This window comes from Microtus ochrogaster, chromosome 1 (assembly GCF_000317375.1).
Source record: "Microtus ochrogaster isolate Prairie Vole_2 chromosome 1, MicOch1.0, whole genome shotgun sequence".
NCBI classification, from domain to species: Eukaryota; Metazoa; Chordata; class Mammalia; order Rodentia; family Cricetidae; genus Microtus; species Microtus ochrogaster.
Genome location: NC_022009.1, coordinates 114,180,495 through 114,200,100, shown reverse-complemented (window position 1 = coordinate 114,200,100; position 19,606 = coordinate 114,180,495). Strand labels below are relative to the sequence as shown.

General features: G+C 46.1%; 1 protein-coding gene across 6 annotated transcripts in view; it reads right to left on the bottom strand.

Annotated features, from left to right (window-relative positions):
* LOC101979993 (IQCJ-SCHIP1 readthrough transcript protein) overlaps positions 1-19,606 on the bottom strand; it is a 658,776-nt gene that overhangs the window by 34,375 nt on the left and 604,795 nt on the right. The window contains exon 1 of one of the 6 annotated variants that reach the window (XM_013348742.2): positions 9,903-10,141. The exons of the other annotated variants lie outside the window; for them this stretch is intronic. Within the exon in view, the coding sequence (XP_013204196.1) occupies positions 9,903-9,980 (78 nt within the window). The 5' untranslated portion in view covers positions 9,981-10,141. Of the gene's footprint in view, positions 1-9,902; positions 10,142-19,606 lie in introns of those variants that run through there. 6 annotated transcript variants of the gene reach the window in all.

Here is a 19,606-nt window from a genome sequence, read left to right as displayed (position 1 = left end):
CTCCTCTCCTGTTCTCCAACGCTTTAATTCTTTTTTTTTGTTTTTTTTTTTTGTTTTGTTTTTCGAGACAGGGTTTCTCTGTGGCTTTGGAGCCTGTCCTGGAACTAGCTCTGTAGACCAGGCTGGTCTCGAACTCACAGAGATCCACCTGCCTCTGCCTCCTAAGTGCTGGGATTAAAGGCGTGCGCCACCACCGCCCGGCCAACACTTTAATTCTTGAACCCCAAAAGCATTCTTCTAACCGACACTCAGCAATGCCATCTATCTATGCATTGGCCCGCCCCCATTTTGGCACATAACAAGATACTATGTAATACCAGGAGCATGTATGTGTGTGTGCAATACATGTGCATGCACACACAATATAGCCACAAAGTGTTTCCATACAGGTATTTCTTACAAGGAAGATGCTGATTTCATTCTGCTTGTTGCCCTGCTCCAACACCGAGCGCTAAGAAAGTCACCATGAGACTGTCAAGAGAAGCAGGAATGCCTTTTATTTGACTAGCCACTCACAACTGTAGATCTGGCACTCCCATCAAGGCTTACTGCCTTCTCAAATACAGACCAGCCTGTGACACACACTCCCAACCATCTGCATTTAGCAAAATTTAGCTCAAGTCAGTGAGCCTGTGTCTCAACCACAAGTCCTCAGCAGCCAGGAAACTATTAAGAAGAAAAACCAAGAGCTATTGTAATAGTCAACACCTTGCTGGTCCAAAATCAGTCTGGATCTGGAACAGGTGTTGAGGAAGGGCAACACCTACTGCCACTGTACTGTGTGACTGCACCCTTGCTTTCTTGTCCGTCCTTTCTGGAATACACAATGCTACGGATATTGCCATTGGAGGGGGATGGGGCACAAAAACATATTCCTCCTGTTTCCCTTTCTGGATCTCACTGAACAAAATAAGGCAAACAGAGGGAATACAAATGTTAACGATAATGCTGTTACTTAGATCATTGCTAACAGTTGGTGGTATATTTCCTCCTCGTCTTTAAAAATTTTGGGGCGTATACTGAAGACTTCCCATATAGCACTTCATGCTCTTTGAAAACACACTTTCAAATGATTGCTCACCATCCCCTCCCCCCCCCATGGAGTCTCCCTCTACAGTTAGCCACTTGGGGTTGTGTCAAATTAAAAATAACATCTTTCCATAAATCCCTGCCCACATGTCTGATGATTTCCCAGGGATAAGTTCCTGGAAGTGGGATTGCCAGATCAGCTGTGTGTGAACATTTGTTGAAGCTCCTGACACATCTCGTCACACTGCTCCAAAGAAAAGCTGCTCCAGTTCACATGCCCACCAGCAATGCGAAGTGGGCTTCTGTTGCGTGCAGACTAGCATGCAACGCTTGCCGTTGCTTTTAGTTTGATAGGCAGTGGCATCCTGTTTGCTTCAATTCCTTCCATTTATCAGTGAGAATAAATGCTGAAGTGGTTTGTGTGACTGCATTTTCTTTCCTCTGAATTACTTAACCCTAGATTTGTTTATTATTCTACAATGATCTCAGAGTTTAAAATCTGCTGTATTACGGAAATTTGTCCTTTTGACTTTTAGCTGTGATTTGTGGTTAAGCCAATGGTTTGCTTCCTCTGCCACACTCCTGGTGGCTTTTGTGCATGGAAGGTTCTTCTCATTCAGACTGGGAAATGACCTCCTTAGATGGCAGAGCGTTAACTGAGAGAGTTCTCAGCAGCTGGCTGGTGGCAAGGTGGCCCCTGATACATAGTAACGTAATGATTAATCCTCCAATAACTTCCATTTAGAAGATGAGAAACTGTGGGTAACAAAAGGTTGCCCTATTGTTACGGAGAAGATCTAGGGTTTGAAAATATGCTTCCTGGTTCCAGATCTTTCTTCTCTTCTACACGGGAAGAAAAGTGTGTGGCTAATGGTAGTAGTGAGCACTGTGGTGAAGACACATGGTGAGACAGGAGTTAAGTAGATTAATTTCTTCTCTGACCTGGATGTGAATCCTTCCCAGAAACGCACAGAACACTGCATTGCAGGGCATCTATTACCACGAACCAACTGTAAACAGAGATGTTTACAAACACCTTCCCAGCCATTCTCCTCACCGCTACAGGTCAGCTCTTTCTGGAACACCTGATTCCAAGTGTTTCAAGTACTCCAATACCACTTACTAGCAAAGCCAGAATCTTCTACCCTCTGAGGAATTCTATCCATAGCCCAGTTGTATCTCACGACTCCCAGAGACCGGAGATGCCCCAGGATGAAGCCATCAGAGAACGAGAGAAGCTAACACAAAATGACACTGTCTGGATGCACTATGGCCAGCAGGGCCACGTCTGCTACCAAAAAGCCTTGGGAAACACCCTCATAAAACAACATTTAAATGTCTAAAATGGATCTTGTTAGCAAGAAGCCAAAGAGCAGCTGAGGAACAGTGGCTCATGACCACAAAATAGAAAAGCTGTTCAAAACCAAGATGGAAGTGAAACCACCCTTAAATGTTAACCCTTCATCAGCCTCAGGCAGCTTTGTCCCTGGCTGTAACTTCATTCCTTACTGCCACACACTGGGTCTGGGCAGGGAAGACTTACAATGGCCTTCATGTGTGTCGTGCAAGCTACAGGGGTCTCACACAGCACTTAGACTCCTTTCTGGGTGTGAAATAGATCTACCGCAATTCCCTAAGTGTGGGAGGAAGAGCACTTCCTAAAGGAAATAACAGAACGTTCTGCTAGGGTAGACGTTATCTACTCGAAACCCAGCGGTCTCCAGATCTTTTCTACACTTTTCAGGGCACAGCATGAACCCATCCCTCATAGTAACACAACTATATCATTCCTGCATTCTCTCCTAGGTTCCTCCTTATATGAATTCTTTGTTATATACACACAACCTCTGCCTAAAAATCCCAGGACCTAGTGGGCAGGAGCCGCACAGAAATGCTGTGGAATGATGTTGCCGGCGCTAGAGAAGGACTCAGTGCTAAGAGTGCTGACAGCCCGTGAGCCTTGACTGCCCTTTCTCCAAACAGAATCTCTAGCAAAAGCAATGCCATAAATTCGGCGGCTTTCCCTATCAACTCCTTCCACCCTGTTTGAGATTCAAGCCTCAAGGGTTGGGAGGGGGACATCTGTCTGGACAATCTGTATTGCATTAAGTATGACAAATAAAGAATATGAGACTCTGCATTACTTTATACTGGAGACGTGAACTTGAGAGTTTGCTCTCTGTGTGTGAGTGTGGGGGTATTAGAAGCAATGCCCTACGGATACTTATGACAAGGCTAGCAAGGACAATGGTGTTCACAGAGGAAGAACTTCCTAAGCAAGAACACAGGCTGCATCATCTCAGGAGCCACTGGTCTCCCTCGCCCTGTGGGAGTCAGGGTTCCAGGAGCTGCTGAGATATCGGTATGCTGAGTGGAGACGCCGCATGTGTGCACACACACAAGCGCTCTCTGTAGGTGACATGTTTTTCTCAGTCAGTAGTTCCCTAACTCGAATGTGCGTGGCAGCCACCCAGAGGGCTTGTGAAAGCACAGACTACCCTTCTGCTTCAGGCTTGGGCTGGAGCTGAGATGGTGCACGCCTAACAAGCTTCCAGATGCTGCTGTTCTAGGCGCCGTGCTGATTCCCCTTCCCCCATGCCCACATCTGTTCCATGCAGCATGTCCAGCCTCTGTAGCTAGGGCCACGTGATCTGCAGCAGGCTGGCCTCCCCCAAGGCCCCGTGAAGATGCCTGTTGGAAGCCATTAAGGATCTTCTTGCCTGAGTGCCATCTATCAACTTGCGGTACCTGGTTCATCACCATTAGCAGCATCCACCAGGGAAGCTAACTGGGATTCTGAAGGTCCCCGTGGAAAAGCGCTCTTCCTTTATAAAATGGCGGTCACTTGTTTCTTTCCTCTGCCTGGAAGACAGCTGGGCTGTAATAACTGGAGGTGGCTCTCCAGGGTGGGCGAGGCTGAGGCTTTGAAAGATCAGGGAGCAGAAGTACAAGGCGTATTTGTTCAGTGGCAAACTTCAGTGACTTTGTTTTAAGTTAAAGAGAAAAGAGAAAACTTGGGTATATGGCCAAATGGCTGATACTTCTTAATTATTTTCTGGCTGAGATAAACCATGGATTTGTAACAAGATCAAAATAGGAAAATAGCATTCTATAAGAAAATACTTTTTCTATAAGAAATACTTTTGAATGCCAAAGTGCATAAATACTCATAGAGTGGAGGTTATTTCAAATTCTTGCACTTTATTGGAGTCCCTGGGAAGCGCTTCTAAATTATGAATGGATACAGTAGTTAAAATGGTACTGGATCTTTCCACCGCACAGCCACATGGATATTAAGCCTGGACACTTTGTTTCATTTAGCATCCCCGACATTTTCTATCTCCCTCACTTACACTAAACATTCTACAAAAGGCCATGATGAAATGTCAGCTACAGGGTTCCTGGCTTGCCCTTGAAATTTCAGGGCCACACTTGGGAAAGCTGATCTTGAATATCTATTATCCAAGACGAACATCATGGGGGCAAGTTCATCTGTTTTGCTCAAGAATGGCTGACATCAAAAGTGCTGGGCTATTCATTTCTAGGACCAGATGTTTACATTAGTGTAACTGTGCGGGCAGTTTTGAACAATGTCACTGACTATCTGCCTTCTCAAGCTATGAGGATACAAGCGTTGCTTATACAAGGGCCCTGACACTGGGACATTCTGACTGGTAAGGACCGGAGCAAGGGTATTTAACAAAAACCTATCATTGTTAGTTCAGTAGCTACTTACAAATGGGAACTTTGGTGATGTGCAACCATCAAATATGACGGCTAGAGGTGTGTAAGCGAAACCCTGATGGGGTGCAGTTGGCTCCCCACCCTCTGAGCAGCGTCTTCCAAACAGAAGCTGTTGGGAACAGCCTGCACTCATTTCTAGTTCCTAAATGGTGGCTTGCACAGATGACTTCTACACACGGGACAGTGTTATCTGGCAACTCTATTTTTAATAGGTGCCATTTTAGAAGCCTGTAAGCCTATCGCAGTCTTTAAGATCAGCCTCAGGAACACAACAGTCCCAAACACTGCCTGGTTATGAAATGGCCCTGGTCAATTGCCAGGAAGCTGGTGTCTTCAACCCATGGGCAGGATGGACTTGGGATCTGGGAGAGTGGGGACAGGTGGATGACCTGCAAGAGGGTGGGACAGGACCTAGGCCAGAGGACCCAGTGTAGAGACTGATGCTACTTCAGGTTACAGAAACTCTTTGAGGCTCAGGCTCTTTTTCATTTTTTAAGGAGATAATATCTACTTCTCAGGTTGTTTAAACCACTAAAAGACATCTGGGAAGTGTTCGACATGTCTGATGCACAGAGAAAATGGTAGCAGACAGTTTATTGTGGTACTTGATATTGACATATAAAAGAAGCGTGGACAAGATGGGGAGGCACAGAAAAGGACCAAAAATTAAAATGCTAGAAATATGTGCAACAAGTATATCCATAAAGACAGAAGTGTCTGGCAAAGGCTAACTGGACAAAGGATGTGGACTGGCTGCTAATGGCTCCAGGTTTCTTTGGAGGGAAACAAAATGTCCTTGAACTTGATAGTAGTTTGCACCAGCTTGTGAGTATACTAAAAATAAAGAAGTGGTTTTTTTTTAAATATTTATTATGTATAGAATATTCTGTCTGCTTGTATGCCTGCAGGCCAGAAGAGGGCACCAGACCTCATTACAGCTGGGAATTGAACTCAGGACCTTTGGAAGAGCAGGCAATGCTCTTAACCGCTGAGCCATCTCTCCAGCCCTAAAGAAGTGTTTTATTTTGAGACAATGTCTCAATATGTAGCCTTGGCTGGCCTGGAACTTGCTATGCTGATCAGGCTGGCCTTAAACTTGCACTCACAGAGATCTGCCTGCCTCTGTTTCCCAATTGCTGATATTAAAGGCATGTGCTACATATTTGTTTGTTTGTTTGTTTGTTTGTCTGAGACAGAGTTTCTCTGTGTAACAAGCCCTGGCTGGCCTGGAACTTGCTTTGTAGATCAGGTCGGTCTCAAACTCATGGAGATTCATCCACCTGCCTCTGTCACCTGCGTGCTGGGATTAAAGGTGTGGACGACCACCGCCCAGGTTTATATTTCAGTTTTAATAAAAATACTATGTTGATCCCCAAAAGAAAAGAGCTAGAGGCCTAAAGAAATTCCGGAGAAGAGAAGCAGAGGAGAAGGAAGGAGGCCATGTCAAGAAAGGGCTGCGGATGGTTTGCTGAACAAGACCCGGAATCATGAGCTGGAGGCTTCATGTTAAGAGCACTGGATCCCTCACTGTGAAGAAAAGGAGATCCTGGCCCCCAGAACTGGAAGAGATTTTCCCCAGGTGGCAGGAGGGCCCAGGCACGGGTGAGTAACACGGTTCTTCATGCCTCTGAGACAGGGAGTCGCGAGGGTTAATGGAGGTCGCAGCGGCTGCTTTTCCTCAGTAATTGTGTGGGGAGGGGGCAGAGCTTGTCAGGAATGGCAGCTGGCATTCCTGCTTCTGTTTATTGCAGTTTATCTGAGGCAGTCATTTCCATTCACCTTTGAAAAAAACATGAGGCACAGCTGTGGCTTCACTTTAAATATTTTCCCTTCCAGCCTTTTCATTTTTTTTTTTCCTGCGGGGTCCTCCCTAATCTTTCACTGTAATTAGATGTAAGACACGAGGGACAACATCTCCGTAGGACAAAGCTGAGCCTGCCAGGTCCTGCGACGGCGCTGGTTATTGTGTGCACAGTGGCCTGGGACCAGAAGGCAAAACCCAGCTTCTCCGAGCTTCGACCAAGCCCGAGCCAGTCTTAGGCGGTGCTGAACTGTTCTCATGACTTCCTCTCGCCTGTCCGCTAATGTTCGTTGAGATATCCCCCACCTCGGCACAGCCTCGGGTAAAAATTTTGGAGGTCCTCATTGGCTGTTTACATTCTTTTAGACAACACCTATTCATGCAGCATAGTTTTCTACGCCTGCCCACCTGGATCCTAAGCTCCTAGGGGAAAGACTCAGCTCCCTTCCAAGACCCCGGTGCACTGTATAAGCGATGAAGAAGAATGTTGATGGATGATGGGGGGGTGAGTGAGGTTGGTGACCATATGCTGAAGGTCTCCTGGTCCCGACACAACTGTGTGGTTCTTCCTCTTTTTAAGAGTTATTAATATTTTTGAGTACGCGTGTTTGCCAGTACGCATGTGTGCCTGGTATCTGAGGAGGCCAGAGGAGAGTGTCAGATCCCTGGGAACTGGCCTTACAGGTCACTGTGAGCTGCCATGTGGGTGCTGGGAGCCACACCTGGGGTCTGTGTGAGGTGTAGGCCGCTGAGCTGCTGCTCCAGCTTCCGTGGGATTCTTGGGCAGCAACTTGGAAGTCCCCTTAGCACAGCAGGAAGTGGTGGGCTACTGGGCTAAGCACATGCCCTCCACACGGCTAAGATCACCACGTTTCCTCCCCAGCACTAGGATCTGCTCTCTGTTGGGTGTGGCTTGACTGTTGTTATTGAATAAACCAGGTTCTTAATGAAGCCTCTTTCCTACAAGCAGGGCCTTCCCCAAGGAGAAGGGACAGATGCATAAGCTTTTCCGCCCTCTGCCTTGGTGAATCTAATTTTAGTCATCGGAAAAGTGACCTTTCCCCGCCGAAGGATCTTTGTCTGCTTTAAAACAGCTCTGTGAAACAAGCCCTATACGCATGTGGTATTTATTAACGTGATGCATTCAGGGAATTGTATGGCTCCTGGGCAGCCAGCACTGATTGTCTGGCTGTTTTGATGATGGACTTCAATGATGGAAGAGGTCACAGAAAAGGAAAGAAGATCTCATTTATAAGTATTTTATTCTCTCAATTAGCCATCTGCGTGTATGTTTCAGACATTTATATTTACAATGGTAAATTAATGTAATTTTGGAATAAAACAAATGTATACTTTAGGCACAGGCTCTGATACATTTAACTGATGGATGCAAGGTCAAAATACGTGTGAGAGTACCTTTTTTTATGGGTATTGTTTTTTTCATTAGTCAACCAAAGACCAAGAATATTAGAGGGAAAAAAAAAACTTTGAAAAGGGACATTCCAGGTAAAGTGATTTTTATAACTGTTTTTTCTCAGCTTTGCACGTTGAAAAAAGGCCTATGCCCCTCTACTTCACTAGAATCTCTTAGTGAAGTTACGCTTTTCCCCCAAGCGTAATGAAGCCTTCACCGCGACCACGAGCATCAGTAACACTGCACAAACATGAAGGCAAGCCGACGTGGCGAGGGGCCAACTCAGGTTTAGGGTCCTGAACACGGTACCTACCTCGGAGCAGGCCACATGCCTACAAGTTTCACCTGATAGGTTGTTTGTTTTGAACTAGCCTGCTGGGTACTATTTCTCCCGAAGTCACACAAGGCTTTCCTTGCCTCTGCTTCATGGTGGGCGATACTATATTTCGTTGAAGGTGACACCCCAGAGCTCCTTGGGTCCCACATGTCTGCCGCTTTGGCCAGCCCTGTCTCAGGTTGCTAGTGTAGCACTTATTCTGGGCAGCTGGTTGCCCAGCTGGGATAGGACCCAAGGACAGTGCTCAGGATTTTATTGTTAGCGAATTAGCAACAGTATACCTTTCATTTTCCCTTAGTGTGAACTTGACTTTTTTTTTTTTTAAATCTGAAAAAAAAAAAAAAAGAATTGACAAAGAAAACTATGACCTGTTCTTTGGCACTGAAAACAGGACACAAGAGATGGACACCCTTGCTCTGCAGGGCTGGGTAAGCGATCTGACTGGTGGCAGAAAGTCCTGAGTGTCTTTTGTAGCCCAGCTTCCGCCAAGTGGGGGAAGGGTGGACAGCTGGGGTTTCAGGACACCAGCTCAACACACTTGAGCACTTAGCCCCTTGGTGGAGAGCAGAAGGGCTGAAAAATTCACGGGGTAACATGGCCCCGTCAGAGACCTCCTGCATATATAAGTTTTACCCCCTGGAAAAATAATACAATTATGAAATAATAAGAAAGCAAGCAAATCCCATAAAGAGCTGCCATTCTCACACACAGTCTTGGGTTTAAGATGGAGACATCACAGCTGACTGTATTGAAGAATGAACATACTAGAACCTTCTTCCTAATTCTCACTCTGGGGGAAAATACTAATGACATCTTTGGTGGATTTTTTTTTAAAAGATCAGCAAATTTTACTGTTCTGTCAGACTGTAGTCATCAAAATTTACTTCTGAAGGAAAATAAAATCTTTGTTTCCAAGTCCACAATGAAGGTTCCTATTCTTCATGCTGTCCAGCTATGAACTACACTTGACTTTTGTCAAATAATAACACAAGGGCAGTGTGTGTTTGGGTTTCTGTGGACAGACAAGTATATATTTGTAGCTTGATTTCATGACCTCACCCATATAACTAAGGCTATTTTTACTTGGGCCTGTTATTACTAGACAATCACCACATAAAACATTCCCAAAATATATTTACTGGCTTTCAAAAGAAAAGGCGAGCAGAAAATTCACCTTGTATCGACTGTTTTAAGATCCCAAACTTCTCTGTAAAACTTTCTGTTTCTTCATTGTTAAGAACAACAAACTTAGATCAGTTAGCCCTACCCAGTAATGAACCTGCCTTGTACCAAAACTGTTAAAGTATCAATAATTAAAAAGGAATTCCTTCACACAAAACGCTGCTTAGCAATGAAGTCATAGTAGAATTTCTCTCAACTTCAGAACAGTAACATGTATGGCTTAGCTGTTGGTATAGGAAAGACTATAGGCTGGGAAAGTGGGGAACTCTCAGAGCTTGCTGTGGTTAATTCTGTGCATTTGGTTTTTTTTCTTTACCGTGTGTGGAATTTGGCAACTTTCCTCCCGCTTAGAAAAATGGTCCAATTGTTTATAAACAAAAGAGCTCCCCCCTTACCTTTTTATAATTCCCCTCCAAATCCAATGGGGATTCTTGGCTGATGACGCCATCCATTCCATCACTGTCCAAATTCATCCTTCAACTCTTTAGAATTTCACTTAAGAAATAGCGTCCCATGAATTCTGACGGGCTGAAGTGCCAACTGCCCAGCACCTTGGTTACCACTCATGCTGGCATGGAGAGCCAGCTAAGCGCCTGGCCCGCGCCTGGTGGCAGTGTCCTTGCCCCCTTCTGCCTCAGACGCTGCCCCGCCCGGCTTGCCTGGCTTCTTTCTCCAGGGCGCTGGGCAGCTGCCTGCTCTCAGGCTCTCTCTCGGTCCCTGACAATCGGCTTGTTGAGAGTCCAGCCTTCCCACCATCTGCTGTCACCTTCCCTGAGTGATCTGGCCCAGATTCTTCTCCACAACACCTTTCCTGCTCCCATAAAGGGACAAGAGAGACACCGAGCTCCAGCCAGCCAGCTGACCCGAGTCCAGTTCAGGGCCCGATGGGAGCTGGAGCTTGGGGAGGCAAGGAACCTACCCTGCAGCCAGTAGACCGTGGGATAAAAATAGATGCGAAAACTTGCAGCCCGAGAGATCCCACTGTGAGCCGAGTCGGCTGCTCCACGCAGAATAAAAACTGTCATTTAGAGTGACCTGTGGGACAGATGTTCACCATTCTTCTTTTTCCCCACAGCCACCAGGAACCACTTTATTTCTTTTTTTCTTTTTCTCCCCTTCCCCCAAATGATCTCTTAAAGTGAGAGTAAAAGTTTCATCATCTGGAATGCGTACTAGCCCAAGACTTACGTTGATTCCTATCCAGAGAAAACCTTCTTTGCCCCAGGAGCTTGGCTTTGTTCTCGTAATGTAGGCAAGAGAAAGGGATCCATCAACTTTTCTTTACGATTCAGCCAGTGGCGGGCTTTTCCACAGACGCTCGCTTTCTTTTCTATGGCTCCCTTTACCCTTTTCCCATGGCTTCTGGTTTTGTTTATGGGTTTCGCATGCAGTCAGGGCAAGGACCACAGCTGGACGATGTTTGGCTCAAAGGAGCAGACAAACAGGAGTTCACAGGCACATGCCTGAGCATAAACACACACATCAAATTAATACTTCCATAAACTAAAATATATACATAGACCATTACTTTAAAACAACAGTTTGCAGGAAAAGCCAGTCACAGAGGAACGCAAAGGCCAAGCCTCCACTTAGCAACAGGCCTTACCTTCTGACATGCTCCCACAGAAAACTGCAAATGTACCAGTCAGTCAATTCTCCAATATGCATTCCCTAGCAACTGCAACATCGTTAAGAACAGTTCTAAAGCGAAATGCCATCCGATACGACCTTGCTTGGCATCTTAACCTCTTCTGACAGGCTCACCTTTAGTTGTTTACCTATTTCTCTCCACAAATATTTTTTAAATTCAATTTGTGTTGGACTTGGGCTATAAACATGTCTCCGTGGGCTTTACGGTAGCACTGCTTCTATCAAGCGAATATTTTCCTCTTGCAGCCCAGATCCAAATCTAAATCCTTTTATTCCATCCTCCTCCCAGCCAGCCCTCTCCCCTCCCAAGGGGATGAATAGCCCTTTTGTCAGGTACCACGGAGACAAGTTTCATCTTGTGGGCCACACTTGCACGGGCTTCCTCCTTTGCTGAGGTCTCCCTGTCTTAGGCAGGTCCAAACCCAAGGACCCTCATTCTGGATGGGATCCCTTATTTGCAGGCTGGAAGTGTCCTGGATTGTGCGACAATGGTGACCCCTGAGTGTTGGCTAGGGCTGGCAGTCACAGTGTAGAGCAGTCATGGAGATCAAGGCTATGGGGTTAAAGCGATGCTCTGCTTTGAATGGTCCTCTGTCTCCTAGTCTGGACAGAGGAGGCGGGGTTGAAACGAAAGAAGCAGGAAGCATACATCTTCTTACACAGCATGTGACCACATGACAATAGCTGTCATTTACTGGGGCCAGCTACCTTACCTGTGTCTCCAACATCTTTAATCATTTCATTAACCCCATGGAGTATGGATTATTGTGAGCTGCATTAGGGGCACACAGCGATATTTTTTTTGTTGTTTGTTTTTTTTTTTTTAATTTTTTTTATTTTCGAGACAGGGTTTCTCCATAGCTGTTTTGGTTCCGGTCCTGGAACTAGCTCTTGTAGACCAGGCTGGCCTCGAACTCACAGAGATCCGCCTGCCTCTGCCTCCTGAGTGATGAGATTAAAGGCGTGCGCCACCACCGCCCGGCTACAGCAATGTTAAATAATGCGCAAGGCATGGTAGCTAGGCAGTAGTCAGGCAGGAATTTGAACCTAGGTCCTCTGCCTTGGTGGCCCCCATTGTAAATGGGTGTGCTACAGTCCCCTACTGGCCGCCCCAGTAAGCAATAAACAGGCATGATGAAAGTGTATTTTTTTTAAAAAAATTAGGACACACTGAAGAGAAATCCAGTGGTCCTCCCTGGTAACCATGTTAGATGCTGAGTTGTTTTCGAAATCATACATCTGGAACCCCCAGCACGCTCTGCCACACACCTCCTCCTGTTGCTGCCTCAGGAAATAAAAGGAAAGCTGCTGCCCTCATGACCCGGCACACAGTCTGATAAATCTTCCTCTCTGCTTCACCATGGCACGCTCAGAGTCACAGTGGCCCCTTTCAGGCAGCTTTTTACCATTTTAGGCTTTTTTTTTTCCTACGGATAGGGATTTGCGCTTGCTCATTTGATTCATCCCACAGTGTCTGGGACATGGCCTTGCATATGCTAAGTGGTCAGTGCATGAGCTGGCACACATGTGAACAGTGAGAAGCAGTCACAGCTAACACTAGTGTTTTCTAACCCATGTCGTCTGTGGGACCCGCATGAGTCTGGCTGGAGGAAGGAGGGCAGTCACTTGCCTGGAGGATGTTTATCCTAGCCATTCCCTCAGCCTGCAGGGTAGCTAGGTCAGGAAGACTGTACACACCCTACAAGGTAGAGCCTAGAACTGGCTTCTCGATAGCAGAGACAATGTTACCATAGCCGGACTCACTTCTAGATCCCCCTCCCCCATTTGAGGTTCAATTTTAGTCGCTTATTTGGGTTCCCATCCTGTCACTAAGCAACCTACAACCAATAATAAACGTGACAAAAGTGATAAACATTTAGAGCTGAGAGGACATTAAGACACACAAAGTTCTAACAATACCTTTGTACCTTCATTTCAACTGGGTACACAGTTGAAATAGGAGAACTAAGCTTTTATCATTAATTATACGTACAAATTCTACAAAAAATACATTTGCATTTTGCATGTATATACTACACAATGTATTACTAACAATGCATTAACTGTATACGTGCATACAAACATATAAACACATACGTCAGTAATGTTTTCTCTTTAGAAACAGGACCCTTGAATCCACCCTGGAAAGTTCTCAGACTGTACAATGACAATGAGGATGAGCGTCGGGAACACACGAAGGACCTTCCTGGTCCACCGCTCATTTCTCATGGCACGTAAGTGCTGTACTTAGGCAAGCAGCCCCGTGCCACCGCCTGAAGCAGGGACGCCCCTGCGGAAGATTGCTGGAGTCTCCAGAAGCAGGGCCACTACTCTACAACTCCCTAGATGAGTTCTCACCACACAGGCTCACTGCAAACCCTTTCCAGGTGACCCGACAGTCAGTGTCCTGTCATGCATGACAAAAGCCATCTTGGACACGTTCTAGAGTTTTCTTTCTCTAGGTCACTCTTGGAGCAGGGCATCGACAAAGCATAGAGGCCTCTAGAACACAAACTCTCAGGTCCCGCTGGAGGCCCCCCATATCAGAGGCTGCACATCTGAAGAGAAAGCCCTGCGATTTCTAAACGCATCTTCCATTCCCGAAGTACTGCTGGGGAGCGTAGGAAAAGGAAATCATCACTTGCTGTCTTTCTTCTGCTTCAGACTGCACTTCCAAACAGGCTGGCAAGACTCTGCTTTTTGTTGCCTGAGATCAACACTGTAATAAATTTCATTTGCAAAAAGTGGTCCTAACGCACACAGAAGTGGACGAAACAAAACCAGCCACCACCTTGGCAGACAGGAACTGAACATACATAGTCGCTATGTAAGCTAAGGCCAACACCGCACGTCCTTCTTGCAGAGAATGGCCTAAAGGGAATTACCCGGGAAGAAGCGAGACCCAGACACGAATGCTCTCAGAAAACGTGCTCATGGCCTCTCAGGATCTCTCCCTACCCTGAAATCCAAGACCGCCAAGCCATGCTCTGAACAGCAAGGCGTATTTCTCATGTGATCTAATGCTTTTAAATAATCATTATCAGCCATTGGTGGAAATTATTGACTCCGAGAACCCTGAGTGCATTACTGGGAAATCACTTACAGACTGTCAAAAGCCTCTCCTGTTCAAAGGTGGAAACTCCAGCTAATCGTCTTTAACCCGTCAGCCTTCCAAACCCGCCTTTTAACATCCCGTTCTACGTTCAGCGCTATAATCTCCTTCCAAATAAATTTTTTTGATGTAAAGCTCATTTGAATTTGGTTAGATTTTCAACAAAGATATTCTTATGGCTAGAAAAATCCACAAAAAATTGCAGAGCTTTTAAAATGTAGGTTAAGGGGGCTGGAGAGATGGCTCAGTGGTTAAGAGCCTTGCCTGCTCCTCCAAAGGTCCTGAGTTCGATTCCCAGCAACCACATGGTGGCCCACAACCATCTGTAATGAGGTCTGGTGCCCTCTTCTGGCCTGTAGGCATACACACAGATAGAATATTGTATAAATAAATAAATAGATAAATAAATAAAAAATAAAGAAAAGAAAGCTGAGGTGAGGCCACTCTGTGTCTCAGTGTAGAGTGACTTCCTTTAAAAAAATTAAAAAAAAATAAAATGTAGGTTAAAGACATTTAAAAAGTGACATTGGGAGGTGCGGGGACGGGGGCAGTACTGGAAGCAGCCAGTATCAAATGTGTTTCCACATCCAAAGAGCGAGGACCACGTTCATAAATCTTCCTGCCAGGCTAAAATCCCGCATACCAGAAACACCTCTGCACTCCTGCCAGCCGACAGCCCAGCTTCCAGGTAGGACCACTAATGCCCTCATTATGTCTCTCTGTGTCGCGCTCCATAATGGCTCTCCTCCACTGACTGCCACTAGGCTTCCCCAGGGCTGCTTTCTGTAGAATGCCAGCAGTTTTGTCAAATTACTTTCTATTTCGGGAGCCTTAGTGGTTTCTGATGCTGCCATACAGTGTGCATCAAAGTTTCAAATTTTCCCCGGTAGAGAGAATATAAATATATAATGGAAAATGGCTCAGTTGGTATATAGCTCTATTAATGCTTCCCTCTGTTTGTGAGACTGTTAGTGCTCATCCAAGATTGTATATTTATATGTGCATCCATATATATATGCATACCTATATATCTATATTTGTATCTCTCTCTATATACACACATCTATATGTGTATATATGAATGTATATATGAACGAATGTGGGGTTTCTACTCTCCAAAAAGCTCTGGTACGGTGACTTTGTACCACAGAGATGTCACATTTCCCCCGCCCCCCATCATCACCATCCCTTCCAAGAGAAAATAACTGATCTTTGGATTAGAATGGGCTTTAAAAGTTTACTTCTTTAGATGGTGACGTCTGACTCATGAAGACGGAGCCCCAACAAGAATGCCCTGTGCTACCTGTCTGTGTCTGATGAAGTCCATAGTGGGAGCCCAGCTGACCCTTTGCCATCTTCCCAGCACCTGTCACTTGCCAGTAGTTTTGTGATGGAGCCCAGAATTAGTCTTTTTCAGACATCTTGGCTTAAAACAAACATAGATTTATTTATACCCTGAATTACTTTCTCGTTACTGTTACCACCTTCTTAGAAAGGAAACTGTATCTCAAGACGAAGACAAAGCATCTCAGCTCGGTCTACCATGGAAACAAAAACTTTCCAGCTAGGGCAAAATCTACAGACTCATCAAGAAAATGACTTCACTGAACTTGTATTTAAAACCCTGCATCAAAACGGTGCATTAGAAAGCCTGAAGTGTTGTTTTCTTCCCCTGTGCAGATGAACCCAGGCTTATCCTGGGACCCTAGGATGAACTTCATCTTGATACCCTGTTCTCTCATTCTCAGGAAGGAAGAAGGAAAGGAGCTGGTGCCAATGGGGATAGATGGATTTCTCTGCTTCTGTCAACCATCACACAATCCACTGGAATCTGAGCGTGCATGACTGTTTACTGCTTTATCTACTGAGAGTCTGAGGGTATCTTGATGAACTACTTACACGGCTGGGCTCCTTAGGCTTAGCATCCGAGACCAAGATAGGGTATCTTTTGTTTTGTGAGCTGGGCAGGCCACATCCACAACATTTTGCTCCAGAAAACTAAGTGCTCAGGAGGCAGTGAAATTACCCCTCTGTATCATAAAGGGATGCAGTAAAATGCTGGGCGGGGGAGGGGGCGAGTTGAGAGGGCTCAGCAGGGAAAAGTGTTTGCTGTCAAGCCTGACGACTTGAGTTCACAAGGTGGTGGGGAGAGCCAACCCCCGGCAAATCGTGCACCATGCCCTCCACCTGTCTCCCACAAGAAAACAGATAAATACAGAAACACAAAACTTTAGGAAACTTCATGTATTAGCAGAAGCAGCAGCTGGGCTTGGTAGGGCAAGCCTATCATTTCAGCGACCTGGGAGGCTAAGGCACCAGGATCACTAGGCTGCAGTGTTTCAAAGTCAAAACTAAAAAAAGACTGGGGGTAGATGAGACGCTCGGTGGAAGGGCAGTAGCCTTGTACCCAGGAGGCCCTGCGTTTGGTCCTGAGCAGAGGTGCAGGTAGGGAGAGGGACCGAGGAAAAAGCGGGGGAGGTGGGAGAAGGGTATTTCTGAGTAAGTGTGGAAGTGCCTGGAGAGAGGCCATGAGCTTTGCCTTTTGCAAAATCCTTGATGTGAGCTAGGAAAGCTAAGTGTAGAGAGGGCTGGGAGGGCTGGGAGGGCTGGGAGGGCTGGGAGCACGAGTTAGGAAAGAGGATGGAGAACTCACTCTTTTTCTCACTCTCATAGCTGTGGGTCTCTTTGCTCGTTTGTTTGACTGGGTGGTGGATAGGTGCATAAAATAAATAAAACATATTCAACACTGAAAGCGTAAAATTTCACATGAAGCTTCACCGTTTCCGTTTTGAATGTCAATTCTAATTGTATAGGAGTTCATTAAGTTTGTGTAGACTTTGGGTCTGGTTAATTTTGGTGCATGATATTTTTATTTATTTGCATAGGTTTTTACATAATAATAAACTTTATAGGAAAAAAGTGCAAAAGTGCCTGAGAGTAGAGCACGGGTTTCACCCTGGCAAAATCCTGGGGTGAAATGAGCAGGCATGCAGGTGCTTCACGCATTATCCCTTGGTGGGCTTGGGTGTGTGTGCACCTCCTTTAACTCATTGGCTGCGCACTGCCCTGAGTCTTTTTCTGGCATACAGAATGTCTAGAGCATTAGTGACGAAAACTCAGAGGCCTGGTAGCTGCTCTGTATAGTCCTGGGGTCAGCTTTGCTGCAAGGGAGAGATATGCATAGCTCTCCAATTCTTGGGGCTCCGAACATACCAGCAGCAGCATATGCAGCTCAGTCCAGCAGGCATTTAACAGACACATGCTCTCTGTGTAAGGCAGAGCCTTCTAGAAATTGATACAGGGGCTTGTCTCTAGTCGGAGAGGCAGATCCCTGGTTAAGCACTGTACGGAGGTCCTAATAGAAGGAAGAGTGCTGGAGAGACATTTTCACGGGGAGGAGGAAGCTTTCTGCGGGAGGTGGTGGTGGCATTTGCGCCTTGAAAGTTGCTGGCACAAGGTGTGGGCAGGTGGTGTGTGGGTGGAAGGGCATCCTGGCTGGAGGCAGCGCAGCAGGGAGAAAATGTGGGGAGAACATCAGATCTGGAGGGAGGGAGGGAGGAAGGGAGGAGTACTTTGTCCAGGGTTTGGATCTCTGCCAGGCTTGGAATGCCAGGCAAAGGGTCTGCAAACTCTCTGAAGGGAACAGAGAAACGTTAAAGATTCCTGCTCATACCGGAAGGAGGGACTCTATGGCTGGGGAGGAGGCAGAAGAAGGCCATTTTATCTTTTCTCCATTCCCACAGTGGCTCGGAATTCAAGGGTGTGATCTGGATCAGAGCCCGTCATTTAAGCGACAGCAAGGGAAGGGTGAAAGCCTGCCGTTGTTTTCACAGTGTGCCCTTACCCCCAAAACAAAACTGCATGAGAAGAGAAAAAAATATCTGGGAATTTTTAAGCTCAGTGGACCCCTTGACCTAAATGTGTGCTTACAAGTTAACAATATTTCTAAGCTGTCTATCAAAAAGCATTTAGAAGAATTTGGGCCTTCTGAAGGCTTCCAGGCCTGAAGCAGCGGGCAAGATTCTTTCATGAAGAGATTGGCTTCCTCCCAAGACCGGAAAAATGGAAGTCGACAGCTCTTTCTTCCAACAGGGTGAAGACCGAAAATGTCAACACATGTCTCTGGGAGGGGCGTGACAAAAGCAGGGTGACCTGAAACTATCATGAAAAATTCTGCAGCAGGGTTCCTCTGCCCACTCGCCCTTGGTTTCAGTTGCTTGGAGCACAGAAGACACTTGCTTTGGCAGAGGCACACAAACTTGTGGGCAGCACAATCATCAATAGAGGAGAACTGATTCTATCAGCCTGAATCAGTTGAGACCGAAGTGACACATGGCTTGACGAGGGTCCAAAACTACAGAAGACACAGTTGCACAGGCAAGGTGGCTCTGAATTAATGAGGGATGACTGATTTGTGCAGACAGGGGGCCTCTGGAAGGAGACCAGACAACTCTCATGTGGTGTCAACAGGCAAAAAAACCCATTTCAGAGATGAGAAAATTAACATACGAGGGAAAGAGGGGAACCTGCTCAGAATAACAGCCGAGTCCATCGAGGGAAGGAGATGAGTGTGTGTAACGCCTTTTCCACTTGGTCAGACACATCTGCCTGTGGTACCTGAGGACTTAGAAACGAACCCATCTTCATACAGTAATGGAAACAGACCACGGACAAACAGTTAGGTCAAATCTGCACCGATCAATGGTAGGTAATAAACACTCAGTAGAAAAACAAAATTGGGAACTGCAATCAAAATGTTGGAACAGAACTAGGAAAACTTGATGCTTGTGGAGTGTGGTGTACAGATGCCACCCAAAGATGTGATACTCCAGAAAAGGCCAAAAGAAAGAGAGCAAGGTGTCAGGGAAGGTTGCCTGGTGGCCCCCCCTCCACGACTGCTCGGAGCATTGTGAATTTCAGACAAAGGATGAACAATGTTTTAGCACAAGTGTGTACCCAACGCCAAATGGGACAACTCTATAGAAGGTGTAAGGGCGCGGGGTGCACCAGGGAGACCAGAGGGGCTGACAGAGGAAGAGTAAAGGCAAATAGGACAAGGAGGAAATGGGGAGGGGGTGCAGGAGACACTGGTGTAAGTCCAGGCCCTGTGAACAACTGGGTTCCTCTTCTAAGTGGGATGATAAACTTTCAAAAAAAACTGGAGACATGGTACCTGCTCAGACTTTAACAACTTTGTCTGTATACTGTGTTGAAAACAAGCTGTGGGTGATGGAAGAGTAAGTATTGAGACAAGGAAGTTTTGAAATGAGGGTGACAGCAACGGTAGTGGTCCAAATCTCTCTCTCTCTCTCTCTCTCTCTCTCTCTCTCTCTCTCT